This window comes from Diadema antillarum, unplaced genomic scaffold, assembly GCF_040938485.1.
Source record: "Diadema antillarum isolate AM-2024a unplaced genomic scaffold, OU_Dant_1.0 seq00000177_RagTag, whole genome shotgun sequence".
Taxonomy (NCBI): domain Eukaryota; kingdom Metazoa; phylum Echinodermata; class Echinoidea; order Diadematoida; family Diadematidae; genus Diadema; species Diadema antillarum.
This window is the reverse complement of record NW_027271244.1, coordinates 1,342,501-1,367,084: the sequence shown is the minus strand read 5'-3', so window position 1 is coordinate 1,367,084 and position 24,584 is coordinate 1,342,501. Positions and strand designations below refer to the sequence as shown.

At 36.2% G+C, this 24,584-nt stretch overlaps 1 protein-coding gene across 3 annotated transcripts in view; it reads right to left on the bottom strand.

The window, feature by feature from the left end:
* Positions 1-330: 330 nt before the first annotated feature.
* The window catches only part of LOC139728408 (guanine nucleotide-binding protein G(o) subunit alpha-like), a 59,357-nt gene continuing 35,103 nt past the window's right edge, over positions 331-24,584 (bottom strand). For all 3 annotated transcript variants that reach the window (XM_071639352.1, XM_071639350.1, XM_071639351.1), the window contains exons 5-9: positions 20,710-20,870; positions 10,914-11,042; positions 7,646-7,775; positions 4,730-4,883; positions 331-2,531 (exon numbers count right to left, since the gene is read on the bottom strand). In XM_071639352.1, coding sequence (XP_071495453.1) covers positions 2,344-2,531; positions 4,730-4,883; positions 7,646-7,775; positions 10,914-11,042; positions 20,710-20,870 — 762 coding nt within the window. In that variant the 3' untranslated portion in view covers positions 331-2,343. The remainder of the gene's footprint in view (positions 2,532-4,729; positions 4,884-7,645; positions 7,776-10,913; positions 11,043-20,709; positions 20,871-24,584) is intronic.

Sequence of the window (24,584 nt, the reverse complement as noted above, 5' to 3'; positions counted from 1 at the left end):
AATATACAGATACACAGGTAGATAGAAAGACAGACAGACAGACAGACAGAGAAAGAGAGAGATGGACAGACGGATAGACACAGACAGCTGGACAAAGATTGAGGAAAAATGGAGAAAGAGAAGGAGATAATGCAATATTGTAAGGGAGAGAGATTATAGAGGATTATAGAGAAGTAACAAGTTGACACAGAAACAGAACAGAGATCTAGGCCTATAGGTAGATAGATAGATAGATAAATAGATAACAAAAGACAGGCGGAGAAGGAGGAAGGGGAAGAGAAGGAAAGCCAGAGAAGGAGGAGGGGGGGGGGTAAACAGTTTGTTCAGTTACACTGTGTGTGGCAGGGAAGTGCGTTCGACATGGCCGCTGCCGTCAAGGCGTGGTTTGGGGATCGAGGTAGACGCTGGCTGCTCGTGTCACGAACACTTCTTGCAATAGGCTCTTCTTCTTCTTCTTCTTCTTCTTCTTCTTCTTCTTCTTCTTCTTCTGATCTTGTGTCATCAATCATTTTATTGATGAACCGACTTGAGCAACAGGAAATATGAAAATTTACTGCAGCTTGGCATGACCTTTTTATATTGCGCACTCAATTGACACTTGAAGAATTCCTATAAGAATGCCCGCATGTGATTTGCCATAGGACAAAGATTCGTTTGTGTAAATGCACGTTGGCAAGTGAGTGAGTGCTATTGTGTAGTGATATCGTAATTTCCGTAACGTGGCCAATGTCACGTACATCCACAACAGAGTGATTTGATTCAGAAAAAAAAGTTTAAAAGCAACAAACAACGCTACATATTTTAAAGATACCTAGAAATTGAAAAAGTTTTATATCCAGACTGCAAAACACGCGCATTGCTGATTCGACCGATACTGCGCTATGCTGCCGAGGATGATATTTTAGATGAGTAAAATATCTTTGATGTAACCTTCTTCGGTCACAGGAATGTGCAGTTCATATAAAATCAACAATACAACAGCAACATGTATGATTGAGTTGATTAAAAAACATATTCACTACGTTGATATTGATATAATACAGGAAGGGTGGATTAAAATGAAAGGAAGAAAACAAGTTATCAATATAAAATTGAAGTCATGACCAACTACAGTTTTTTTTTATAAGAATCATGTGATAAGTGTAGCAGCAACAGAAAAAAATATGAACAAATATGACCTATCGTACATCCATCCCATTGCAATATGCACCATACGAAATAGCTGACTTCATTGGTACACAATGTGTGTATACAATTATAACAACACCAACACTTATAATATGACCCAGCCACTCAACAAATAAATGTGTTTTTTTTTTTCTTTAAATCTTTAACCATCAAGTTCTTGGTCCAATACTACGCTACGGTCGAAGTTTAAAGCTGTCTTGTTGCCAGTCATGACGTAAAATGAGGTCAAGTCGAACGAAGTTGGTTTGGAATCTAGCTCTTTACAGCTCTTTCGTGTCGGAACTGGAGTGGTCCTAGAGAATCAACTTAAAGTCCCCTGGTCGATGCGAGAGTTAAGTTCTCTCAAAGTCGGTGTACGTGGCGCCAGATCGTGACGCCAAGGTGAGGTGAGGTGGTACACCAGTACATAACATGTCAATACGTTCAGTGATCTCCATAGAAGGCGTTAAACGTTAAAAGTCGTAGCAAAATATATACACATTTGTGTCCATGAGATCGTACGACATGACATAGTGTGACGCATGGATATGCTTATAGAAACAATGTTACAAAAGGTTGTACGCTATTTACCCATGAAGTCGCAGGCCCAATCACCAAAAACGAGTAGAGCGTCGTTTCATGGAGGCTTGCTAGTATCATGCTTCGTTTTCGCTCGTGAGGCTTTCATCGCGAGATGATACGGAACGCAGAGGTAACACGTGATCAGTATTAGCCAATCAAAGTATGGGACAGGTGAGTAACAGTTCTTTCCGCGCATTTTTTTTTAATACTATCCTTTGTGTCAAGCTGGGGCGACTGACAGTTGCCAACAACGTTGTTTACACGAAGCAAACACTCGTACATTCCATGTATCCAGACACGATCAAATGTATCACATCCATGTCTCCATTTAGATTCCTCGCACCTGATTAAACTGCGTTATGGTGCTGATTTCTCCTTGGAATTATTATGAAAGACGGATGTTTGCACCTGTCTCCGTTATGTGCACCATCTCCAGAAGCAGGAGCGACTGGGTAGAGTGGTAGCTGCATTCTCTCCGCTATACCTTTCCATTGGCCGAAGGAAAACAAAACAACAAAAAACATGATAAAGAACACTGGATGAAAGGCTGGCACAACTCACGAGCAAGCCACCACGGATGTCTACCTACTAGTCTCAGTACAAGCCACACCCTCGTAGATTGTTGGCTATTATCGTGTCAGTGACGGCATCAAATACAAATTGGATATTGTTGGTGTCCGTTGCACAGGTCATATGCGTATAGATTTCCTTGTTGGCGCTTTTGTTCAGGGCTTCGAATTGTAACTGGATGTATCCCGCAGCAGGTAGATACTCGTTAGCACCTGTAAGGACATTGCAAAGGGATTAAGAGAGGATGCTTTTAATGACATGTGTGGGAAACTTTGGAGTAAAGGCCCGTTTACATCCGAGGTCTACATCGAGCACGATACGGTCAACGGGCCGGGTTTTTTATGGTGAAACCGTTGCTCGTACCTTGCTCGGTGTAAACACGCCATAGGGGTGGGTACGGAAAAATAGCATGATCTGCTGGTAGAATATCGAGTTAGATATTAATTGTAATTTCTGTTAAAAACCAAAACAATATCACATATTTTCTTACAGCAATCAATCTTCTTACATTTTGTAAACATTTTGAAAACATACATTTTCGACTATATTTGGCACACTTGGGTCAATTCTTATATTCAACAATGACGACAACAGGTAAACAAACCTTCCTCTTTAAGTGCTTGACTAAACATTAAGTAAAGCTGAAGGTAACATAAGTACATTTTTCAGCTACCCGCTGAATGAAAGATAACGACTTACTTGACTGGCCTGAGGTTAAAGGACAAGTTCACCTTCACATGCGGATTGAGTGAATGCAGTAATATTATTGGAACACATCAGTGAAAGTTTGGGGAAAAGCGGACAATCCTTTCAAAAGTTATGAATTTTTGAAGTATGTGCACAGTCACTGGTGGATGAGAAGACTACTAGAGTGTATGATGTCACATGCGTACAACGATATAATGAAAATATAAAGAGAATTTCCCAAACTTTTACTTTTTGAAAAAAGTGCACATTTCCTCGACTCGTCATTGACGTATGTTAAGGGTAATTATTCCCCTTGCCTTCTTTGAAGGAGGGAAGTCAGGTGTTCTTTTATTATGCGAGAAAAGTGAAAATATCTTGAATTGTACTTATATTCTCTTTATATTGTTGTACTCATGTGACATCACAAGCTGTAGTAGTCTTCTCATCAAGCAGTGACTGAGCAGAAACTTCAAAGATTGATAACTTTTAAACGGATTGTCTGATTTTCCTCAAACTCTTGCTGATGTGTTCTATTAATATTGCTGGATTCACTCAATCCACATGTCTATGAAGGTGAACTTGTCCTTTAAGACAGCGACGAAGGGGGTTAAAGAAAAACAGGACATAAAAGTTGACGGAAGCCAATCAAAGGTTTTGGCAGGGCTTATGCAAGTGTAAAATTCCCGTTTCATTTCCAAGAAGATTAAAGGAGACTTTAGCACTTGAACGACTATGAATTGGTTATACTGGGTTTCAGAGTTTTTACAATCATTGCGATGATTAATGACAATGTCTTGAAAATTCACAAAAAAGTCATAATGAAGGAGAATGATGACATAATAACAACGCAGCTTCACAAAAGAATGCCTGATCGGCTGCATGCTCATGAAAGTAGAATGAAAGAAGAAATTGTGCATAAATTCTACACAGGTTAAGTTGTTGAGCAAGTGGTATGGTAATGAATTACATTGCTACATTGCTGGAATATGTGAGCTATGTCATCATCCTTGTTCAGTGTGTGTGTCCTGAGATGTTGTGTTTAGTTTTTTTTTTATATTTAAGGACGTTCCTCAGTTATGTTTGTGTGCATCCTAGCTGCGCAGGTTTGGCGCGTAACTTTTGGGCGCGTAACTGAATCTGAAAGGAACAAACTTGAAAATTCACTTACGAACGAACGTACTTGTATACAATTTCTTTTAGCTCTATTTCTATTTAGTGATGATGGGTGGAGGTAGGCGTGCTGAAGTTACTGTGTATTTAACTTCAGCACGCCATCATTACTACATGTTTCCCACAACCGGTTGCCAACTGATTGCCGGCTTGCAACCAGCCCAAATATGAATTGTACATCACATTTCTTGATAAAGGACAGGGCCCGAAAGCTTGAGAATAAAAACCAAACTGTGAGAATTCAAGCTACGTCTATCGTCTCATCCTTTCTCTCACCTACACACTACTAAGATGCGACGGCCCAGGGGTTTAACAACTGAAAACACACCTTTCACACTCACTATATATATATATATATATATATATATATATATGTATAATATCTATCTATCTATATATCAATATATATATATGTATATATATATATATATATATATATATATATATATATATATCCACAGACACACACACACATCTTCTATTATACGAGATAGAATATATGTGTATATATATATATATATATATATATATATATTCAGCACTTGTTTCTTACCAGTGTATTCTGGAAAGCAGATGACAAGGGGCGACTTTTGGATCTTCTCCTCGAACAGGTCCTTCTTGTTTAGGAAGAGGATGATGGAGGTATCGGTGAACCACTTGTTGTTGCAGATGGAATCGAACAGCTTCAGGCTTTCTTGCATACGATTCTTCGCGGGAAATGAGGGAGCAAAGTGCAGACGGGAAGACAGTAAATATCAGCATGCACTTTCCTTTTTAACATCCCTATCAGGCAAGTTAAGCACACGCTCCCTCTCTCTCTCTCTCTCTCTCTCTCTCACACACACATGATGTGTCTGTAGATATATATATATATATACGAATTAAAGTGATTTAATATATGATTCATGTAGGTGTAATATGATGATAATAATGATTTTAAAAAACAAAGGTGTAAATACATATTTTTTTCCTTTTTTCATTCGACAAATCAACTTTCAGTTGTTGTCTATCTTACATTTGAATGTTCGAAGTTTACAAAAGAGTATTCTGATGAATTTCAGGTATTATTGTCTTCTCTAAATCATGAATTCATTTTTATTGCTGTGTCGGAAATTTGGTTTACTTCCTCAACTTCAACTGAAATATATGGTATTTATGCTTATGTTATTTATGTATGCTGACTAAACCGAACAGGTGGCGGTGTCGCCCTGTATGCATAAGAAAAGATGTTGAATGTGAAATCATGGTTAATTTGTAAACTGCTTGTCAACTGCCAAATGATTTTGATTTTGACTCGTCAATCAAATGAACTGCATGCGCACGCCGTTTTAAAAGCTCACTGCAACCAACTATATACACTCAGCAAAAAAAAAAAGTAAACACTTTTTCAAGTTTATATTTCTCATAGAATATTTGGCGAAAGGTTACTGTATAAATACCATATGAAAGGTAATTTAACTGGCTATCAGCCTAGTTAGGTCAATGAAAAGGGAAACTTTACGCATGAGTGAACACATTTATATTTCTCTTCCAAGGCGCAAATGTAAAAATTGCAAAAAAAAAAATGAAGTTGTCATTCATGTGTAAGTGCTCTTCCATGTAGCAATAAACAATAAAAAAATAACACAATAAAAAACGTGAATTAAGTTGTAAGAATAAATCTTTAATCTCTATCAATAACAGATCAATAAAAACTAAAAAATAATGGAGGAAAATGAAGAATCTTCTGTCAAATTCAAATTCAAATAAATTAATAGAAGAAGCAATATTAACAAAAATGGTAGGAATTTGAATTAATTTCTCAAATTAGGAAAATTGTAAATAATATTTGGTTCGTGACTTCGTCTCATGAATTCTTGAATTACGAAAATAAACAATGAAATATAGATATTCTGTTCATTTAATCAACTTTGTGCCCTTACTCCCTACTCATTTGAGATTTGAGTTGACAGAAAATTCTTATTTTCCCTCTTAAGTGTCCCATTTAAATTTGATTTTGTTTGAGGTTATAAAGAGATAAAAAGAATGAAAACTTATTTTTGCTATTCCATCTTGTCTCTCATTGTGTTAAACTGGTCTTTTGTTATCATTATCTTGAAGTGCATTTGCAAATAAAAGACAAGATGTCAATTTTTTGTAACTTTTACTTTTGTGCCTTGGAGGACAAAGGCAAATGTGTTCACTAATGCGTAAAGTTTCCCTTCATGTGACCTACTAGGTTGATAGCCAATTATATTACCTTCAATATGGTATATATTATACACTTGATTGATAACGTTTTCTTAACCAATGAATTAGACCCCTAAATATACACCCGTTGTTAGATATGTCTGGCATGCAAGCTGGACACTTGCTGAACAACTTTTGTTACTTGTTCTACATTTGTGATCCTTTTCTCCTATGGGTTGACATTAGTCTGGATAGATTTACTGTTGTAAACACACGCGTGCGCATACGCACGCTCACGCACGCACGCACACACACACACACACACACACACATACGGCAAGTTAACCAGTTAAATGTTTGCTTTAAACACATGTTTCTATAGCGAAGGCGGAACTACTACAACTGATTAATTTAGGATTACACACTCAACACAATGGAAATCAACACGTTCACGGATTAAAAAAAGAAGAAGAATGTTTTGAATTGTCGTTCATTGCCCCTTTAGCTACATTTCAATACCGACAAGTATACCGGATATTAGAATTTCCCTAGCCGTCAATTCAATGCATTCACCGCCAGAGGGTTAGCGAAGGGAACAATAGATGCGGCTATCTGCCGCATACACGATATAAACATATCCATGTACTATACGTAATGTGTAAAAAGTGTAAATATATATAAACGTGTGTGTAACTGTGCGTGTGTGTATGTGTGTGTGTGTGTGTGTGTGTGTGTGTGTGTGTGTGTTGGAAGTAGACGTGTCTGCTTTAAGAAGTGGTACAGTTTTATTTCTGACCAACTGCATCTACAGGTCCAATCGGTAAAAAAAAAAGATATACTATAATCATATCGCAAGTCAATAAGGAAATACGATACTGTTATACACATTTTGACTACAAAAAAGCGCGATAGACAATGCAGAATTAATTTCAACGCTATATTAGATCCAAGAGAATTTTTCCACGATTCTTTTGAAACAGCAAAAATCGATTTCTTTATACAAACTAGAGAAAACATGATGTCCCATGTTCTCTAGATCATGAAACATGGCGGGGGAAGTTGTGATGATAATCATATGGCCCATGCGTTGAGTCATGGTTAAGGTTTAGTCAAGGCCATGATTTACAATATTACATATTTTATCGATATTTTGACTCGGCAAGGACATGTATATCTTTTCAATTTTTTTTTTTAGGCGCCATGAACACCGAAAGATGGACCTGTGTGCTATACCAGTAGCCGCTATCACTATTATTATCATTAGTAGTAGTAGTAGTAGTAGTAGTAGTGTTGTTCTTACCGTTACGTCATCCTCCAACAGTCGTTGGTCGTAGCCGCTGAGGGCGACACAGAATATGATTGCAGTGACGTCTTCGAAACAGTGTATCCACTTTTTCCTTTCCGACCTTTGGCCCCCGACGTCAAATAACCTGGAATATGAAAGTTGGTCAGTTTCTGAATTGCACCAATGATGGAATTAAACTCACTCCAATACAACGCATAGAAACGAAAGGCACGACTTCCTCCAGTGCGTACCCTTCCTCTTCATTGCGCAATGTACATGATCACGTGATTTACGAAGTGGGCGGTAGACGGACTTACAGTAAGATTATCGTTAAGATGACTCAGTCTGAATCTATTGTGTATCGTTTATGATATAAAAGCAGTAAAAAAACAGAAAGACTTTAAAGGGGAATTCCAGTCCAAATATAAGTTAGTCTAATAAAAAAGAGTAAAATCTTGCGAGTTCAACAGTAAAAATTTGACTGAAATCGGACGAAAAATAAGAAGGTTATGACATATTGAAGTTTTGCTAATTTCTGCAAAACAGTTCTTGTACAGTGGATATGAATATGCAAATGAGTGAGCTAACCATGTCATAACCTCACAATTTTCCATTGATCCTGTACAAAAAAAAAAATGACGAAAAATCAATATTTTTGTCCCTGAAGTCTGAAACATGACGTTATTCCTGATGAAATAACTGCAGAATAGTGATCAATTGGATATACCAAGATTTGAGCCTCGGGCATAATTGCGTTTGAATGAAAAACTGGAAATTTCAAAATTTTATGTACAAACTATATGGCAAGTTGTGAGGGTATGACATGCTCACTTTGCCATTTCATATTGATCGTTCAACAACTGTTTCCTGAAAAATAAGTGAATCTTCCTTATTTTTCACCCGATTTTGATGAAATTTTTACCATTGAACTCGTAATATTTTACTCTTTCATATCAGACTAACTTACATTTGGACTGGATTTAACCTTTAAAGAATCCATTACCATCTGAATCAAAAACAAGTGTTAGCCTACTTGAAAAATACATGCCTCAACAACAACAAAAAAAAAATGTGCTAAATTTGCCGCACTTTTATGTTAAAACTAGTAATTGCGACCCTATGCCACCACCGGTCTATATTGCATTTTCTCCCAATAGGTCTACAGTGCATAATACATCTTGACAAAAAATTGCGAGACGACAGTTTTACTTGCTTGGCAAGAAATTGAAGCGACATTGAAGGCACAACCCCAAAAATGTATTGAGTGGTTCTCTATACGTACATTCCTTGAACCTAATTTCATTTGAAATTTGACCCTTCACCTTTGACCCCATGGCCAGCACAGCTCTCTTCCAAAAATCACTATCAAATATGATATAAACACTTATTCTTGTGACGATACTTTAAACCATTTTACAAAATACGGGAAAAATAATGAATTTTTAAAAGCATTTTTACTTGACCTTTGACCGCATGGTTTAAATCTTTGCATACCAAGCTCAATCACATGTATACACTTTAATGGTCACTGCCTACTATGGAAAAAAAAAAACCACACGTGTAATTTCAATATTGGATAGTAGTATTTTAGTCTGACCTTTGACCCTCGACCTTCGACTCCATGACCCAAAATTTCAAAGAATCATTGTCAGACAATACATGTAGCCCTATATTAATACGTTTCACGAAGATAACTTAAGACATTTCAAGAGAAATGGACAAAAAAGTGAAATTTCATCATTTTCACTTGACCTCTGACCTCATGGCCCAAAACTTTTACTAAAAATTGTTTATATGATATAATACATGATGTACGTATACATGATGAAATGATTTTTGGGAAAATACCTCTAGTCGTTGCAGAGGCAAGGGAGTGGGGAGGGTACTAAAATTTTAGACTTGACCATGACCTTTGAACGTTGATACTGACAGCGTGCGCCCGCATTGATAGGCACACGTTCGTCCACTCATACAAGGTTACATTATGCCAAGATTCATCTGAATACCTCAAACGGTTTTAAGTTGAGTCGCCCACAAAATCGATAAGGACGGACGGACAACTCGAAAACATTATGCCTTCAGCGACATTTCGCGGCGGAAGCATGAAAAATAACGACGTCTAAAGGTAGCTGTTGATAGGATAAAAATTATACTACTTTGTCGCACTTTTATTTTGAAACAAAGTAACAATGTCCAACGGTGAAGAGAAATAGTCAAATCCTGTTGAAAATGGTAACAAGAATTCCGGGCTTATTTGTTGCGCTTTTACGTTGAAATTAAGTAGTAATGTCCAAAAGTTAAAGGGACTGTACAGTACTGGTTGAGACCTAATTTCAGATTTCTAACATTTTTAGGTGAGATAATAAGAAATCTCATACAAAATATGAAATAGCATGCAATTCTATGAGGAATTCAACGTTTATTTGATAAAAATTGGTTTTGAAATGGCCGAGATATCCAAAAAAGAGCGATTCTAATAAAGTGTGGGACCCACACTTTGTAACGATCGCTTTGTTTTACTTTGTTTTTGGATGTTTTAGTTATTCCAAACCCGATTTTCATCAAATAAACTTTGAAATGCTCTTAAAATGGTCTGCTCTGTGCTATATCATAAGTGTTTTCTGGTATCTTGCAAAAATCTAAAAGCCCAAATTCTCATCTGAACCAATACTGTACTATCCCTTTAAGATAATAATATTAGTCAAAAGCTGTTAACAGGGTGTTCATCTATATCTGCTTATGAAATGTGACAAACATTTGGGCGTTAATGATATGGTCACTGACTTCCTCTTATTTCTTTTTAATAACCAATAATTCTCAGGTCACAAAACAAATCAACACTGAACAGATTGATGATCTTACAATTATAGGAGGTTAAGGCTCTAACCAACTTTTGATACTTTTTGCTGGCTAGCTTTCGTCCACTCCTGTGGACTTCTTCCGGCCAAGTGGTTACATCGTTTCTCTTGCGCTGCCTAATTTTAAACACACACACACACAAAAAAAAAAAAAAACAACTGCAGGTCCGCAGAAGCCTTAAACTCTTATTTTATGATCATCCCCCAGTGATGAAAGTTTTCTGTATCATGTTGATGATCTGTTCTTGATGAACTGCAAACCAATGCCCGCATATCGAACTTTTGTGTCACAAAGCATCTTCTTTTAAAAATAAAGAATTAGAAAAAACAGGTGTATTTATTAAGAAAATTCAGGTGTATTACATCCCTACTGATTAGTATGTGCTTGTGTTTTTTTTCCTAAATCACTGTATTGTGAAACTTACCTGAAGTGAAGATTTTTGAAAGTGAAATGTGTTTCTACGATTCCTGTAGTCTTTACTCGAGTCCTCAGGATGTCCTGTTCATTGGGAAGGTAGTCTGGTGAACCAATTCTATCAAGATTATCTAGAAAACTGGGAGAAACGTAAAAATGAAAAGCATTAAGAGACATGCATCATATTCTGCCTTCGGCATCTCGCATGTTTTTTGTTCTGAATCTTCGGCAGAATATACACATTAGTGAAGTCATTTTCATGCACAAAATAGAACCTACAGCCATATCTACATTTCCTCCTATCCTACCATCATGATTCCAAAATGCACCGTGTGTGCAAAATATATATGTTTCTCTTTTGTTTTGTTTTGTTTGTTTTAGCGAAGCCCTGCATACTAGCGACATGCCAAAGATCTATGATTTACAACTTCGTATATTTTTTATGCGATCGTGGCACGCTAGAATGTCGTAAACAGACAACGAAAGAGGAACAGCCACATACAAACGGTTCAATTAGTTCACGTGATATCAAATATCACAACTAAACCATCTGCCGTGTCTGTACGAAAACCATTTCCTTTCATTATGAAAAGAAAACAATATGATAAATTTCCTTTCCCCATAACCACATAAAAACATCGAGGTTAATGCTTATTGTGTCTGGTGTTTGTCGTGTGTGGATGATGGTAAAGAAATGAATTACATAAATGTTATCTGCAACGAATTTGCAAAATAACTGCGTGCGCCTATCAGAAAAGCTTTGCTTAGAATGTCATCAAGTATAGACAGGGGTACACCAGCAACAAATCTGCTCCGTAATGAAGGTGTGTCAATACCCCTAAATCTTTCAAAGAAACAGCATTGCTTTCAAAAGAAACAAATCTTTACTGCATTTAGGAAAATGCCACAGATCGATCAAGAGAGACCTGCATTTAACACCTTAGGAAATACAGCTGCATTTGTATCTCTATTTATGCCCTAAAACCAGCTCTCCTCTCTAAATGTATATCCCTGTGTATGACTGGTGAACAGAGGAGCTACTTGTTTCTGCAACTCGTCAAAAGGCCCATGATTTTATTCGACAATTCCGTAATTATGCAGGGGAAGCGGAGGAAACAAAATTCCGTCCTAGGTGAATATCTAACAAAAAATGTACGTCTGTCCTGTGTCTCATCAATAGAAGCGTGAGACCCTTTCCGACAAACTATCGCGTGAATTCCTATACTGCAAAGCATCTTAGGATTGACGTCATAAAGAGTGCCGTGACGTCATGTGGAAAGATTATCGCCATTTAGAGCGTTCTTCTCTGTTATGGCGCGATTTCTTCGGCAGGTGACGGCAACGAGAAGGGAAAGTTGATTAAAAAACGAGAAATTCGAGCCATGCGGATGTTAATCTTCTTTATGCACGGGTGTTAACCTTAGCGCATGGCGCATTCTCTGTATATGACAGCCCATAGTAAATTTACGGCTCTTCGTTAATTCTTTAGATGACAGCATCAGTAAGACAAATCACTGGACGGTCCTTAAAATTATTTAAAAAAATATGAAAGGCATATTCTCCCACCAAAGTCTGCTTCATCACGCCATAACCTCTCCCCGTGTCAAATAGGATTTTTTTTAGGACTTGCTTGGAATGCATTTGATATTAAAGATTCCAAGCCATTGTGTGCTTCAAAACGTCAGAAAAGGTATCATAGTGACATAACCATTACCATTCAAGGGCATATAAGTTGATATGGAATTAGTGTCAAAGTTTGTTCTCTTCAATCTTAAATCAGAATATATCAACAAAAGATTGAACTTGATAAAGTGCTACTTTAAAATAACCAATGAAATATAAAATATGAACAATTCTTTCTGAGCCTTAAATTCTCGCCTATTTTTCACTGAATTTCGTATAAACTTGTGAGACTCTTCTATATAGAAAACGAAGAGATAAAAAACGGATGAGAGAGGAGAGGAACAGTATGAAGCAATATTGTAAGTTAATCTACGACCAAGTGAATTACGGTTCATTCTACAAGAGTTACTGGTATCTGAATAGATGAAATGGTGTATAGACTCAATATTGAATTGTACTTGTTTGTCTAAGTTCACGGATCTGTATTATGTTATTTTACCAATGTTTTGCATACAATGTACATACTTTGTGTGAAATCATTTGTAATTCAACGTCGGGCTGAAATGAATGATTTTACTGAATGAAATGTAGATACCATTGAATAAATCAATCATCATCATTATTATTCAGGATAATTTTACACCCATCAGTTTTAATCTATCCATCATATAACAATCTGTGCATGTATATCCACTTTGGTCACCATAATATAAAGTCAAGAACGGAAGAAAACAGGCCTTTGTACTGACAGAGTCTTAGAATATCTTCACCATTACACGTTATTCAAAGATAAACATAAATTTAATAAACACCATTTCTTTATCCTTTTTTTAAACTTGCTGAGGACGTTGCAGGTAAAATTCGTATACTATTCTGGGTAAGTGTTACGCCATGCTTGTTAAATTATTTGTGCAATTAGGATATCTAAAATTAAGTTATTGATATATATATATGCATGCATAGTAATTTCAGTACGTGGTCCTGTTTATCTGCTTGCTCAGAATATTTCAGCTAAAATTTGCACTATTCTGGAAAAGCAACCGCACACATACTTTTTTTTTGTACTTGTACATGAATGCATGTACGATTGAATGCTTGCACTTATTGTAGATATATATATATATATATATATATATATATATATTTACATATATATATATATATATATATATATTTATATACATAATCTATAATAAAGATTTATTCATAAAACTTTAATTCTTTTTATACATAACATTAAACATCTAAGCACAATCATGTTAAAATGAATATAAATATGATTATAGGCCCTGTATACGATACGCAGGTCCCTATAATGTGTATGCGTTCATGTCAATGACGCAATATAAGGAAAAATAAAATATGTCTCTTATTTCGTAGTAACAAAGTATATATCCCAACATCAGGTACCTTCCTATACGAACGTTTGTGGCAGAGGAAATAAGCATTTTGCCATCAGAATTTACTGAACACATTTCTCGTTTTTTAGCCACACAGCTTCAGACAGCTGGTCTGTCGGGTAGAGCCACGAGTTCATCTCTTGGCAAGGCGAAAAAAAAAATAGACATCAGTTCTGCCTTGAGGCAAGGCTATCAAGTGCGACACGACATACATAATGTCTTGTGTTTATATGATGCTCTTGCGTTTGCGACGAACTTACTAGTTTGTTTTGGGGTTTTTTACGACATGAAGAGCACTTGACTTCTGTTAACTTCAGTATAGCGCGAAGTAGTGACGTCACAAATAAACGTCTTAACTATATGAGGACATAGCAAATACTGAGAATTTTTCTCTCATACATTTCGGAAGTTATAATGTATGGCATATAAGCTCATTCTGTTCATAAAAAGAATCTCTATTCTTTCTTTTTTCTCAGCAAGCTCTAAAATTGCATTTTTTTTTTTACAAAGAAAGGAAAGATTTGATAAATACTATAGTTTAATTCCCATGAATGTCATGTACAATAATTTTCAAACAGGATATAGTAGTTCTACTTCGCGTGTACTCTAGTTCGGAGTAAAGCATAGCGCTCTGAGCCAATGGGAATGGTGCAAAAATACTAATTGTAATTATGTATCATAATATACATACAGTCATGATAAACATAATCATAATCATATACGTATTGTGTATACCCGTGTGTGTGAATATAACTATGTAAACGTAGATATAGATATACGCAGGTGTGTGTTTGTGTTTGCAGGTGGAGTGCAAACAGAGCATTAGCACAGTACAGATGTGTGTCACAGACAATTGGGCCTATTCCGTTATGCTTTCCTGAGTTCTGAGTTTATCGATCTAAACAATGCTGCGGCAAGAGCTTTGAGTTACGATTAATATTTCGGAGAGTTACAATCCATTTATATTTCTCAATCTATGAAATCAGAAGTATGCGTGATATGAAACATTTCTATGTATACCTATGAATAGATTTATCTACACGTGGACACACACACACACACACACACACACACACACATATATATATATATATATATATATATATAAGTATGTATATATATATATATATATATATATATATATTAGGACATAAATGAGCGTATATAAAGGCATTTGACATGTTTGTTCGTATAGATATATGATACAAATCCTTTTAAGTGTGTTTACTGTCAAGTAAATATGGGGGAAGAACAAAAAAATGGCTTCATCACTATTTAAAAAAAAAAGACTTTCCCTGACCTATCGTGAAGATCCACAAAACACAACACATCAAACATAAAGACATATACAGACACACACTCTCACTCGTTTGATATCATGCATAAATATGATTATATACGTATATATATATATATAATAATATGTATACACTCAGTAAAAAAAGAAAGTAAACACTTTTTCGAGTTCATGATTTTCATAGAAGATTTTGATGAAAATTAATGTATCATATACCATATCAAAGTTAATTTAATTGGCTATCAGGCTAGTAGGCCAATATCAAGGGAAACGTTATGCATGAGTGAGCACATTTGTTTTTGTCCTCCAGGGCACAAAAGTAAAAATTGCAAAAATTGACATATTGTCTTTCATTTGCAAATGCCCTTTAAGATAACAATGATAACAAAAGACCAGTTTAACACAATGAGAGACACGAATGAAATAGCAAAAATAAGTTTTCGTTCTCTTTATCTCTTTATAACCTCAAACTGGAGGGGGGAAATAAGAATATTCTGTGAACTCAAACTTCAAATGACATAGGGAGTAAGGGCACAAAGATGATCAAACGAACAGAAAATATTTATTTCATTTATTCAATTTAGTAATTTAAGGATTCATGAGACAAATTCAAGAACTAAATATAATTTGGAATTTTCCTAATTTGAGAAATCAATTCAAAATCCTACCATTTTTGTTAATATTGCTTCTTCTCTCATTTCATTTGAATTTGGATTTGACAGAAAATTCTTCATTTTCCTCCATTATTTCTAGCCTTTATTAATCTTTTTGGGCTTCAAAGATATAATAGAGATCATAGGTATATTTTTGCAACTAAGTTCATGATTTTATTTTGTTGAATTAATATTTTTTTTCTTATTGTTACATGGAAGAGCATTTACGCATGAATGACAACTTGTTCATTTTTGCAGTTTTTACTTTTGTGCCCTGGAAGAGGAAAACAAAAGTGTTCACTCATGCGTAAAATTTGCCTCTTTATTGACTTACCAAGTTGATAGCCAATTAAATTACCTTTCATATGGTATGTAATACATTAACATTTTTAATAGCCAAAAGTTCTATGAGAAATATAAATTTCAAAAAGTGTTTACTTTCTTTTTTTGCTGAGTGTATATATAATATATATATATATATATATATATATATATATATGCATACATGCAGTAATCTGTACTGTGCAAATGCTCTGTTTGTACTCCACCTGCAAACACAAACACACACCTGCGTATATCAACGTTTACATAGTTCATTTACACACACGGGCACACAAAAGTACGTGTGATAATGATTATGTGTATCATGACTGTATGTACACATTATATGATCGACAAAAAGCGATACAAACATAACAAAGAGAAACAAGATGACACATAGATGACTGTGTTCCAGTAAGTGTGTATAATATAATTTGTAATTCATCTATGAAATTATGTACATCTCTCAGATTCCATGATCATAATATTCAGTATGATTTGAACTCAGTCATCCTGTTGGTGTGAAAAAAGCAAATAATCAGTATGCAACATAACATGTTCGACAGGCGTGCTCCAATTTGATATTGGCACATCTTCGTCTTCGCTTGTCTTACTCAGCACTTTGACACTTAGGCGTGATATGTTGATATTTGTGTGATGCCCTTGCCTGCATGCCTCTAGCACGTACGCTGTGGCGTCGGCCAGCGAGAAATGACAGTGTATGAGTCACTGCGCCGTTCGTGAGCGCGTTTTCTGGCTTTCGGGTCAGGCTAAGGTTGAATTTCGCGGAGCCGCCGCATTATTTAAGACATTCATATTACGTGATTTCCAGTGCTTCGCCGCCATGCGGAATACATGACCAGCGACACAAAGGCACGCCACGCGGCGTGAATTTCGGGTTTAGGTCCTATTGCATTACCATAGCATTTTTTTCTGTCTCTCTCTTTCTCTGTCTCTCTTTCTCGTATTTTTCTTTTCTTTTCAGGCGAACATTTTCACCGAGGTGCGGAAGTGAAGTGCTGATTGTCGGTGAATATTCAATCATTAATTTCAGACCCGTCGACAACAGGGAGAGAAACCTACAGGTCTATGACACCGTGGAAAACATGCTTCAGACGTCAGACAGATGGCAGCTAACTGCCCATAAAACTCCATTAGACTCAACTCGGCTTGTCATTATACATACTGTGGGAAGCTGTCATGTCTCTCTCTCTTAGCACCAGACCTATTTTGGTTTGACGAGTTTTGGTGAATTGAATTGATCATCTTACCTTCGTCTTTTCCTAGAGCGTACAAATTTACATGAGAATATTAAAATAAATATTGATGATACAACACGAGAAGGAAGGACCAAATTATAATGTTGAAATAATGTGTGATTCAAAAATGTTCGAGTTATCACATTTGATGCATATATATGTTTAGGTTACTTATATCACACACACACACAAAAAAAAAAAAATCTCAGTGCACCAGTACAAAAAAAAAAATCGCAATGAAGCCTAAAATATAAGGAGAAATCACTGTTTTTCTCAACTACCCATAACTGTACATGGGTTATTCGAGAAACAATTTTATTTTTTACTATTGTTCACATTTTCTATATTCAACAATACTTACCATTGATTATTCTGATCAACATTTTAAATTGGTTGTTTCTATCCCTGTAACTCACATTTTAGAACTATTTTGAAGCATTAAAACTGGGCTTTTGTTTCATATATATATATATATATATATAATTTATATGCAAATGGTAAATTATGCCTCTAATGTTATCAAATACAATATAAATTCATGTTTTCTTTTACAAGCATTGCACCAATCCCATCGGCTTCTTTTGACAAGGTCGAATGGGATCGTAACGAACGATTGTTGCCGATGTACAAAATGCTTAATATACAATTTTATTGTTAGAAAGGACTTATCGTATTACACATTTTGTTTTATTACAATATCTCTCGTTGAAAACCTCGATTAGTATCACTGACTCCACCGTAACTTTCTATTTACTTGGGACATAATATGAATGCATTCTTTTAAAACGTGTGTTTACATGTGACTCTATTTCTTGAAATATTATGTTCAGTATAAAAAGCGCAGTGATGTGTACTGTGAAGCAAATGTAAATACAGATATACAATGTTCTTCTACATAACAGAAAAAGAATAAAGTCATTGAAATCGAAAAGGATTTTAGCATGACTCAAGACGGAATTATGAACACTTGTGATCAAACAACACTGCAAATTTTATTTTTGGTACATCAAGTAATACGTGTAAAGATTATAGTTACCTAATTGGCTGCACTTCTCACATCAACCTTTTTTGCTTCTTTGATTATTTTGTGACTTATTAGCCTCAATGACAGAATGAATATATACATTGATTTCTTTTTCAAGCCTGTTCGTGGGTGTGGCTGTTTGTAGTTAGGCCTAATAATCAGAATGGTATAGAAACGTCGGATTAATTCTTTATTTCACGTATGACGTATGATCGCATGATATTCATATCTACAGAAGATGACGTTTTGTATACGCTAGGGAGGGTCGGGCAACGCGATTACAATTGTGAGAAAAACATGTCTTGTTGTGTTGTCTTCTGTGGCAGTAAACTGCTTTTTCCTTTCACGAGTGAAACAGTAATCACACTTTAAGAAAGTAATGATAACCAGGAGATGAAGGTGTGGTGCTTGACATATAAAGCAGGCATAATAAACCGTTTTCTTACCCTGTAAATGACGTTCGTTCAACATGCATGCAACAAGGCAACGCCTATATGAAAACAACATATACCCCTCTGAAATCTTCCGCTCGCATGACGTACACAATGTCATGAACCCTACACTTTTAGGTATGGGATTTTGACATCTGTGTTTTTTGGACCTGAGCAGATTATCTAGACTTTTATCTCTATAATTTTGCTTTTTTTTTCTGATATTTTTCTGGCGGGGGGGGGGAGGAGGGGGCAGGGGCTGTGTGTGTTTTGATTTTTGTTTCTGAGTAGACACTGCATGTCTCCATCTCTTTTTTTTTTTCGAAAGATGGACTGATTTATCGCGGGATGTATATAAAACGTTACCATTGCATGGCTGGCCCGAGTTGTGTTCTCACTGCATGGCCATGGTGAACATACAATGTGGGTGTATTATATTCAAGTGTCTCTGTTCGTGTACTGGCACATACATGGGGCGTGTATATCAAAAGCCAAACGTCTAGCACTGCCCAATATCTTACTGCTATATGTTGAAGTGCATAGCTGCAATGATATAGATCCATATGTATTCATCCATCTACATGTCGTGTAAAGGCTGGACGATACGAATGGTGATCCATTTATAAGATCGTCTACGCAGTTTCTAGAAACCTCAGCGGAGCTTCATTATGGGATTTTGTTCATGTCGTTTCACACAAAGGAGATTGCAATTTGTTTATACATGGGTGATGTATAATACGAAAAATAGTCACTATTTCATTCCACAAAATGCAACTTATATATTACAACACCGTTCAGCAATGGACAATTCAATATCAACACATTAAGTCAACTGTGCATATAAAAATACCTTCAAAGCGACCGTGTATAGAATTGTAGTGGTGCTCTAATTATCAATTTAAATGCAAGGGCTGTGCTAAATTTATTCATTCAGTTCTAAAATTCTTTTGTTTGAAAAAAAAAATAATCGTTACAAGTCATACAAGTATAACATCACGTTTTGCGTTGCACGAACAAACTACATTAAAAAAAGGAAAAGGGTTGTGAAGAGGATGTATTCAACCAAACACAAGCCATCGCACCTATACAGTGCCGATGATGTCTATATTGTGCAAAACACACACACACAAAAAAAGACAATGTTCGATAATAATATGGAAGACGTATCATATTAGCGATAATCTGGGGTTTCATTCTATTTTTGCCGTAAATGTTTTATTGTTGTTGCTGCTGTTGCTTCTGGGTTTTTTTTTTTGTTTTGTTGTTGTTGTTGTTGTTGTTGGGTTTGTTTGTTTGTTTGTTTGTTTTGTTTTGTGGTTGGGGGGGGGGGGTTGGGTCCCTTATTTTCAGGACAGCCTTCTGTTTAACTGTCAGTACATTATTTGCCTACCCAAAGTTGCCATACTGAATTCTCTGGGATGGTATAGAGCAACAAAAAAAGATGTACATACATGTGTAGACTCTCTATGGGCATTACTATTCTTTTTGATGGCCGGGATCATTATAAACTAAGAGGAGATGCCTTTAATAAGCCATATAGAACTTTACTAATTTCGTCCAGGGCGTTGACCATAGACCATCTATACAATGCGTCTGAAGTGATTTATAATGCTCCGCAGGGTAGAATTCCAGAGGAAGTGGATAAAACCACGGCATGCATGCTTGACCGATCCGGCTGAAGGGGTCTGGTTGTTGTTTCTTTGTTGTTTATTTATCTATTCATTTATTTTGTTGTCTTTGTTGTTGTGGTTGTTTATATTGTTGTTAATCTAAATTAAAGAAATATAAGGTTACTTACTATTTGGCTGAATCGTTGAGTTGATATTCCCGAGCTCTGTTGAAAATCTCTTGGAGCCCGCTGTCTGACCACAGTCTTTGGAGAGCTGATGTAAGTGCCGGAGTGTACGGCTCAGAGTCCTGAAGTTTACTGACTGTATCATAGACCAGTTTGGCGTCCTCCTACAAAGTTTGATAACACAAGAGGTAACTTTTTATCGCCTGATTCAATTTCATGTGTGTGAGGTTTTTTGTTTGTTGGTTGGTTTTTCTTATAGTACAAACTCCGTTCCCCTTTGTAGTATTCTCCCCCTTTTTGCTTAATACCTAGTGCACTTGACACTGTTAATATAAAGTATTTTTGGTCTTCATTGAAGAATTGCAAACCTAGCTTCTTCCTGGCCTTTCTTCTCATATGTGCCTTAATTGTGAAGTCCAAAGTATCTGTTTGTTTGTTTGTTTGTTATGTATATGTATGATTTTGTTTCGGTTGGTGAATGAAATGTCTGAATTGTGTACTGATTGTGCACCACAAAAGAAGCAGAGTATCCAAACCCAATGGGCGATATAAAAATATGGAACCAGTCTATTCAGTTATATTCGGGTCATTTTCATATAGACTATAAACATGAAGTAAGAAAACAAAACAACTACCTGGTACATCATTGCATTTCTTCGTGTAAACTTCAGAGATAATTCGTTTCCCGGTAACAGGCAAAGTTGTAAAATGATTTTACATCGACATTACAACAGCACGTCCAACAAGTTCATGTAATCATAATCAAAGCCTCATGTATGTCTTAATCCCTCTATACCATTGTTAACATTTCTCTAATATCCGGAAAGTTTTTCTTTGTTTGTTTCATTTTCCATCTGAGAAGATGGCTGAACATGGCCCATATTCAGCTGCACTATGGCAACGATGACTAGCTGGTCTTCCATTGGGTCCAGTTGGATGTGTGGCGGGAGCACTTCACAGGGTTGTGCACCCTGTTCTTTGCGATTAATGAATGAACGAAGCGTTTTTTCTTTTTTTATTTTTACGTGCACAAGAGTTGTGAATCTTTCCACACACGGGACCGTTATTTTATAATGTTCTATCCGAGGTTTGCCTCTTACTATATAGAGTCAAGATGTTTTCAATTTCAAAATCAAGCATGTGAGAAGCATCCGCATTGCGAGTAGCAGGAGAATAATTTGTACAGTTTGAAACATGATCTTCACAGTGATGACGCCGTCATAATTTAAGCAAGAGATTTACCACTTCAGGGTCAAGCTCACATTTTCAAACAGCATAAAACACCAGAACAAAGCTAAGATGACGCAGCGACACTTTGTTCGTGCAGGCTATACAATGCGTGCGGCAAGATACGGCATATAAAAACAAGCACAGATATAATCGTTAACTTTTTATTAAGCGCTGTAAATATAATTTATTACTATCAATTACTATTATCCATAATGTTGTGGACTGTTCGTCAAGGATAACAAAGTTTTGTAAATTGCAAGTTCTTATAGTGTTTATGTAGCCTTCGTCATGCAGGCGGAAGCATGTCACACAAACCTCGTCATAAAAAGTCTTCTTCAAATACTTATTGCGTGGACATAAGCCTGGATCCGGCAATGTGTGCTATTTTAATTGACACTCTCGGCATGCTGATGTATCGATTTGTACAACTTAGAATCTGTATACATTATACGTTTCGCGAGTTAACTGAACACAAATGTATCGGGAGTGAAATGGATTTTATGAGTTAAGAAACAGTGTGAAAAAAAAAAGGTGCCGCACTCGATTAGCATTTCTCTTCTGGTTCTTATTTCTTCATCGTAACTATATTTAGTAATGTCAGTGCTATAAACGTTTTAATTGAGTTAAAGTTGCGAGAGACATATAAAGTTCAAGGTCAAATTCCCATAAAGCTTTTATGAACATACTGATTCTCTGATACAATGAAATAATACACTAACCTATTAAAATACTAATTACTGCATGTCAAGAAACTTGATCTGATATATACCTTTAGGGAGGGACTGTATATATCCTCGAAAATCGGACTCTATAAAACAATAATTATAGGCCCTTTATCTTTATATAAACATTTAGATATACATAAGTATACTCAAGACGCGATATGATAAACTTATAAATAGCCTTGATTAGTGTATTCTTAACTTAAGCTGTGCAATATTTGAAAAAACAGACGTTGAAACACCAGTCTCTGATGCACCTAAGTTATACCACCATGATAACCATGACTGAATTCCGAATCAAAATAATCGTGGCCCTAATTGCAGCAGCTTTCTTTGAATTTTAGTTGGCCTTTTTTTTTATTTGGCCTGTAGCATGCAGAAAAGACGTTTGACGTCGCAGAACGTCCTTCTACATCAGTGATTACGTTCCATTGGTCAGGAACGTAGCATACATATTCGTGACAGCTTGCTCATAAAAAACAACAACAAATCATAACATCATAATGGATAAAACTCAATGATAAATGTTGATATTTAATTTCCAATGTGTTCCTTAAAAAACAAAAAACGAAAAACCTGCATCGCATTGAAGTTCGTTTTAAGTATCGATGAGTCAGATTCTCCGCTTCAAATTGAGAATGATTGCGGTACTTTAAGCGAACGCCGGTTTGACAAACGTCATTATTCACCCAGTATTGATTGTGCTTTTTCACCTTCAGTTTCTCTTCAGACATATGACGTCACGTGAACGTTCACAAATACTACACAACGTCTCTGTGCTCGACGTCACTAAGGGATGAGTTGAAGATGACGTCAAGATGTTTACATCGTCATGAGATGACCTGAATACTTGTGCAGGACAGCACCTGCAGTATACTTTTTCCAAAGCTGAAAACAAAAACCAACAGCACGAAGAGCTGATTTTCCTTTGTAAATTTGAAATACTTTCTTGCCGCTTTCTGCAAATTTGCAGATGCGAAGATATGTCTACCTTGCGACGTTCGCTAATGTAGGGCTTTTTGCTCAACACAGAGAGCCTGGCTGCCCGCATCCTTGATGAACTTTCCGCATTGCTTACACGTACGTACAGGGGGAAAACGGCGAGCTAAATATATCCGCGGTCATTTATCAGTGTGCAGTAAAGTCTGCATCGTTGATAGATGACCTACTACACAGAGGATCGTGTGTGTAAGTGGGTGTGTGAGTGTACGTGTGTATATGTTAGCTTACGACCATACCACTGTGTGAATGTGCGCACGCGTGTGCGCACACACATACAGGTTGCATGCCCACAAACGCACGCTCCGAAAACAAAACAAAAAAAGACACAAGCAGCAAACACACTGACATAGACACACATGCAAACAGAAGGACCAAGAACACACAGACTCACACTACACACATACAGGCGAACACACACACACAGACACCAGAGCTGGTTATTTCTGGCGAGCATTAATGACGAGCCTAGCCAACTCACTATGAAAGCGAAGGTGTGGTTACACACGGCGCTATTCTTGACGCAGAGCAAACATGGCGACCATCGATCGTCTGCTGTTGTACACAGTGCATAAAGACGAATGAGATTGAAAATAAGATGGTGCTTAATAATCGCTGAAATGGATCGTTTGACATATTTTTTTTTCTGAAGGTCATTGATGTTTACGTGATGTGTATTTGAGAAATAAGATGTGTTAGCTATACGTGGCAAATTGCGCCTGTTTTGGATCTTATCTCGTCATGCATTGATTTTCGACATTTAAACGAGCCACGGTGAATTTTGGGCGCTAACTGAAGAGATCTGTTGTCGTCCTTGTCTCTAAGCATTCTACAGTGAAAGAATCATCCCACCTCTATTTTAATTTGCATTTTGTTTTACTGAGCTCCATAAAACCATCTGTAAAATGAACTTGAGCTTTGAAAAAA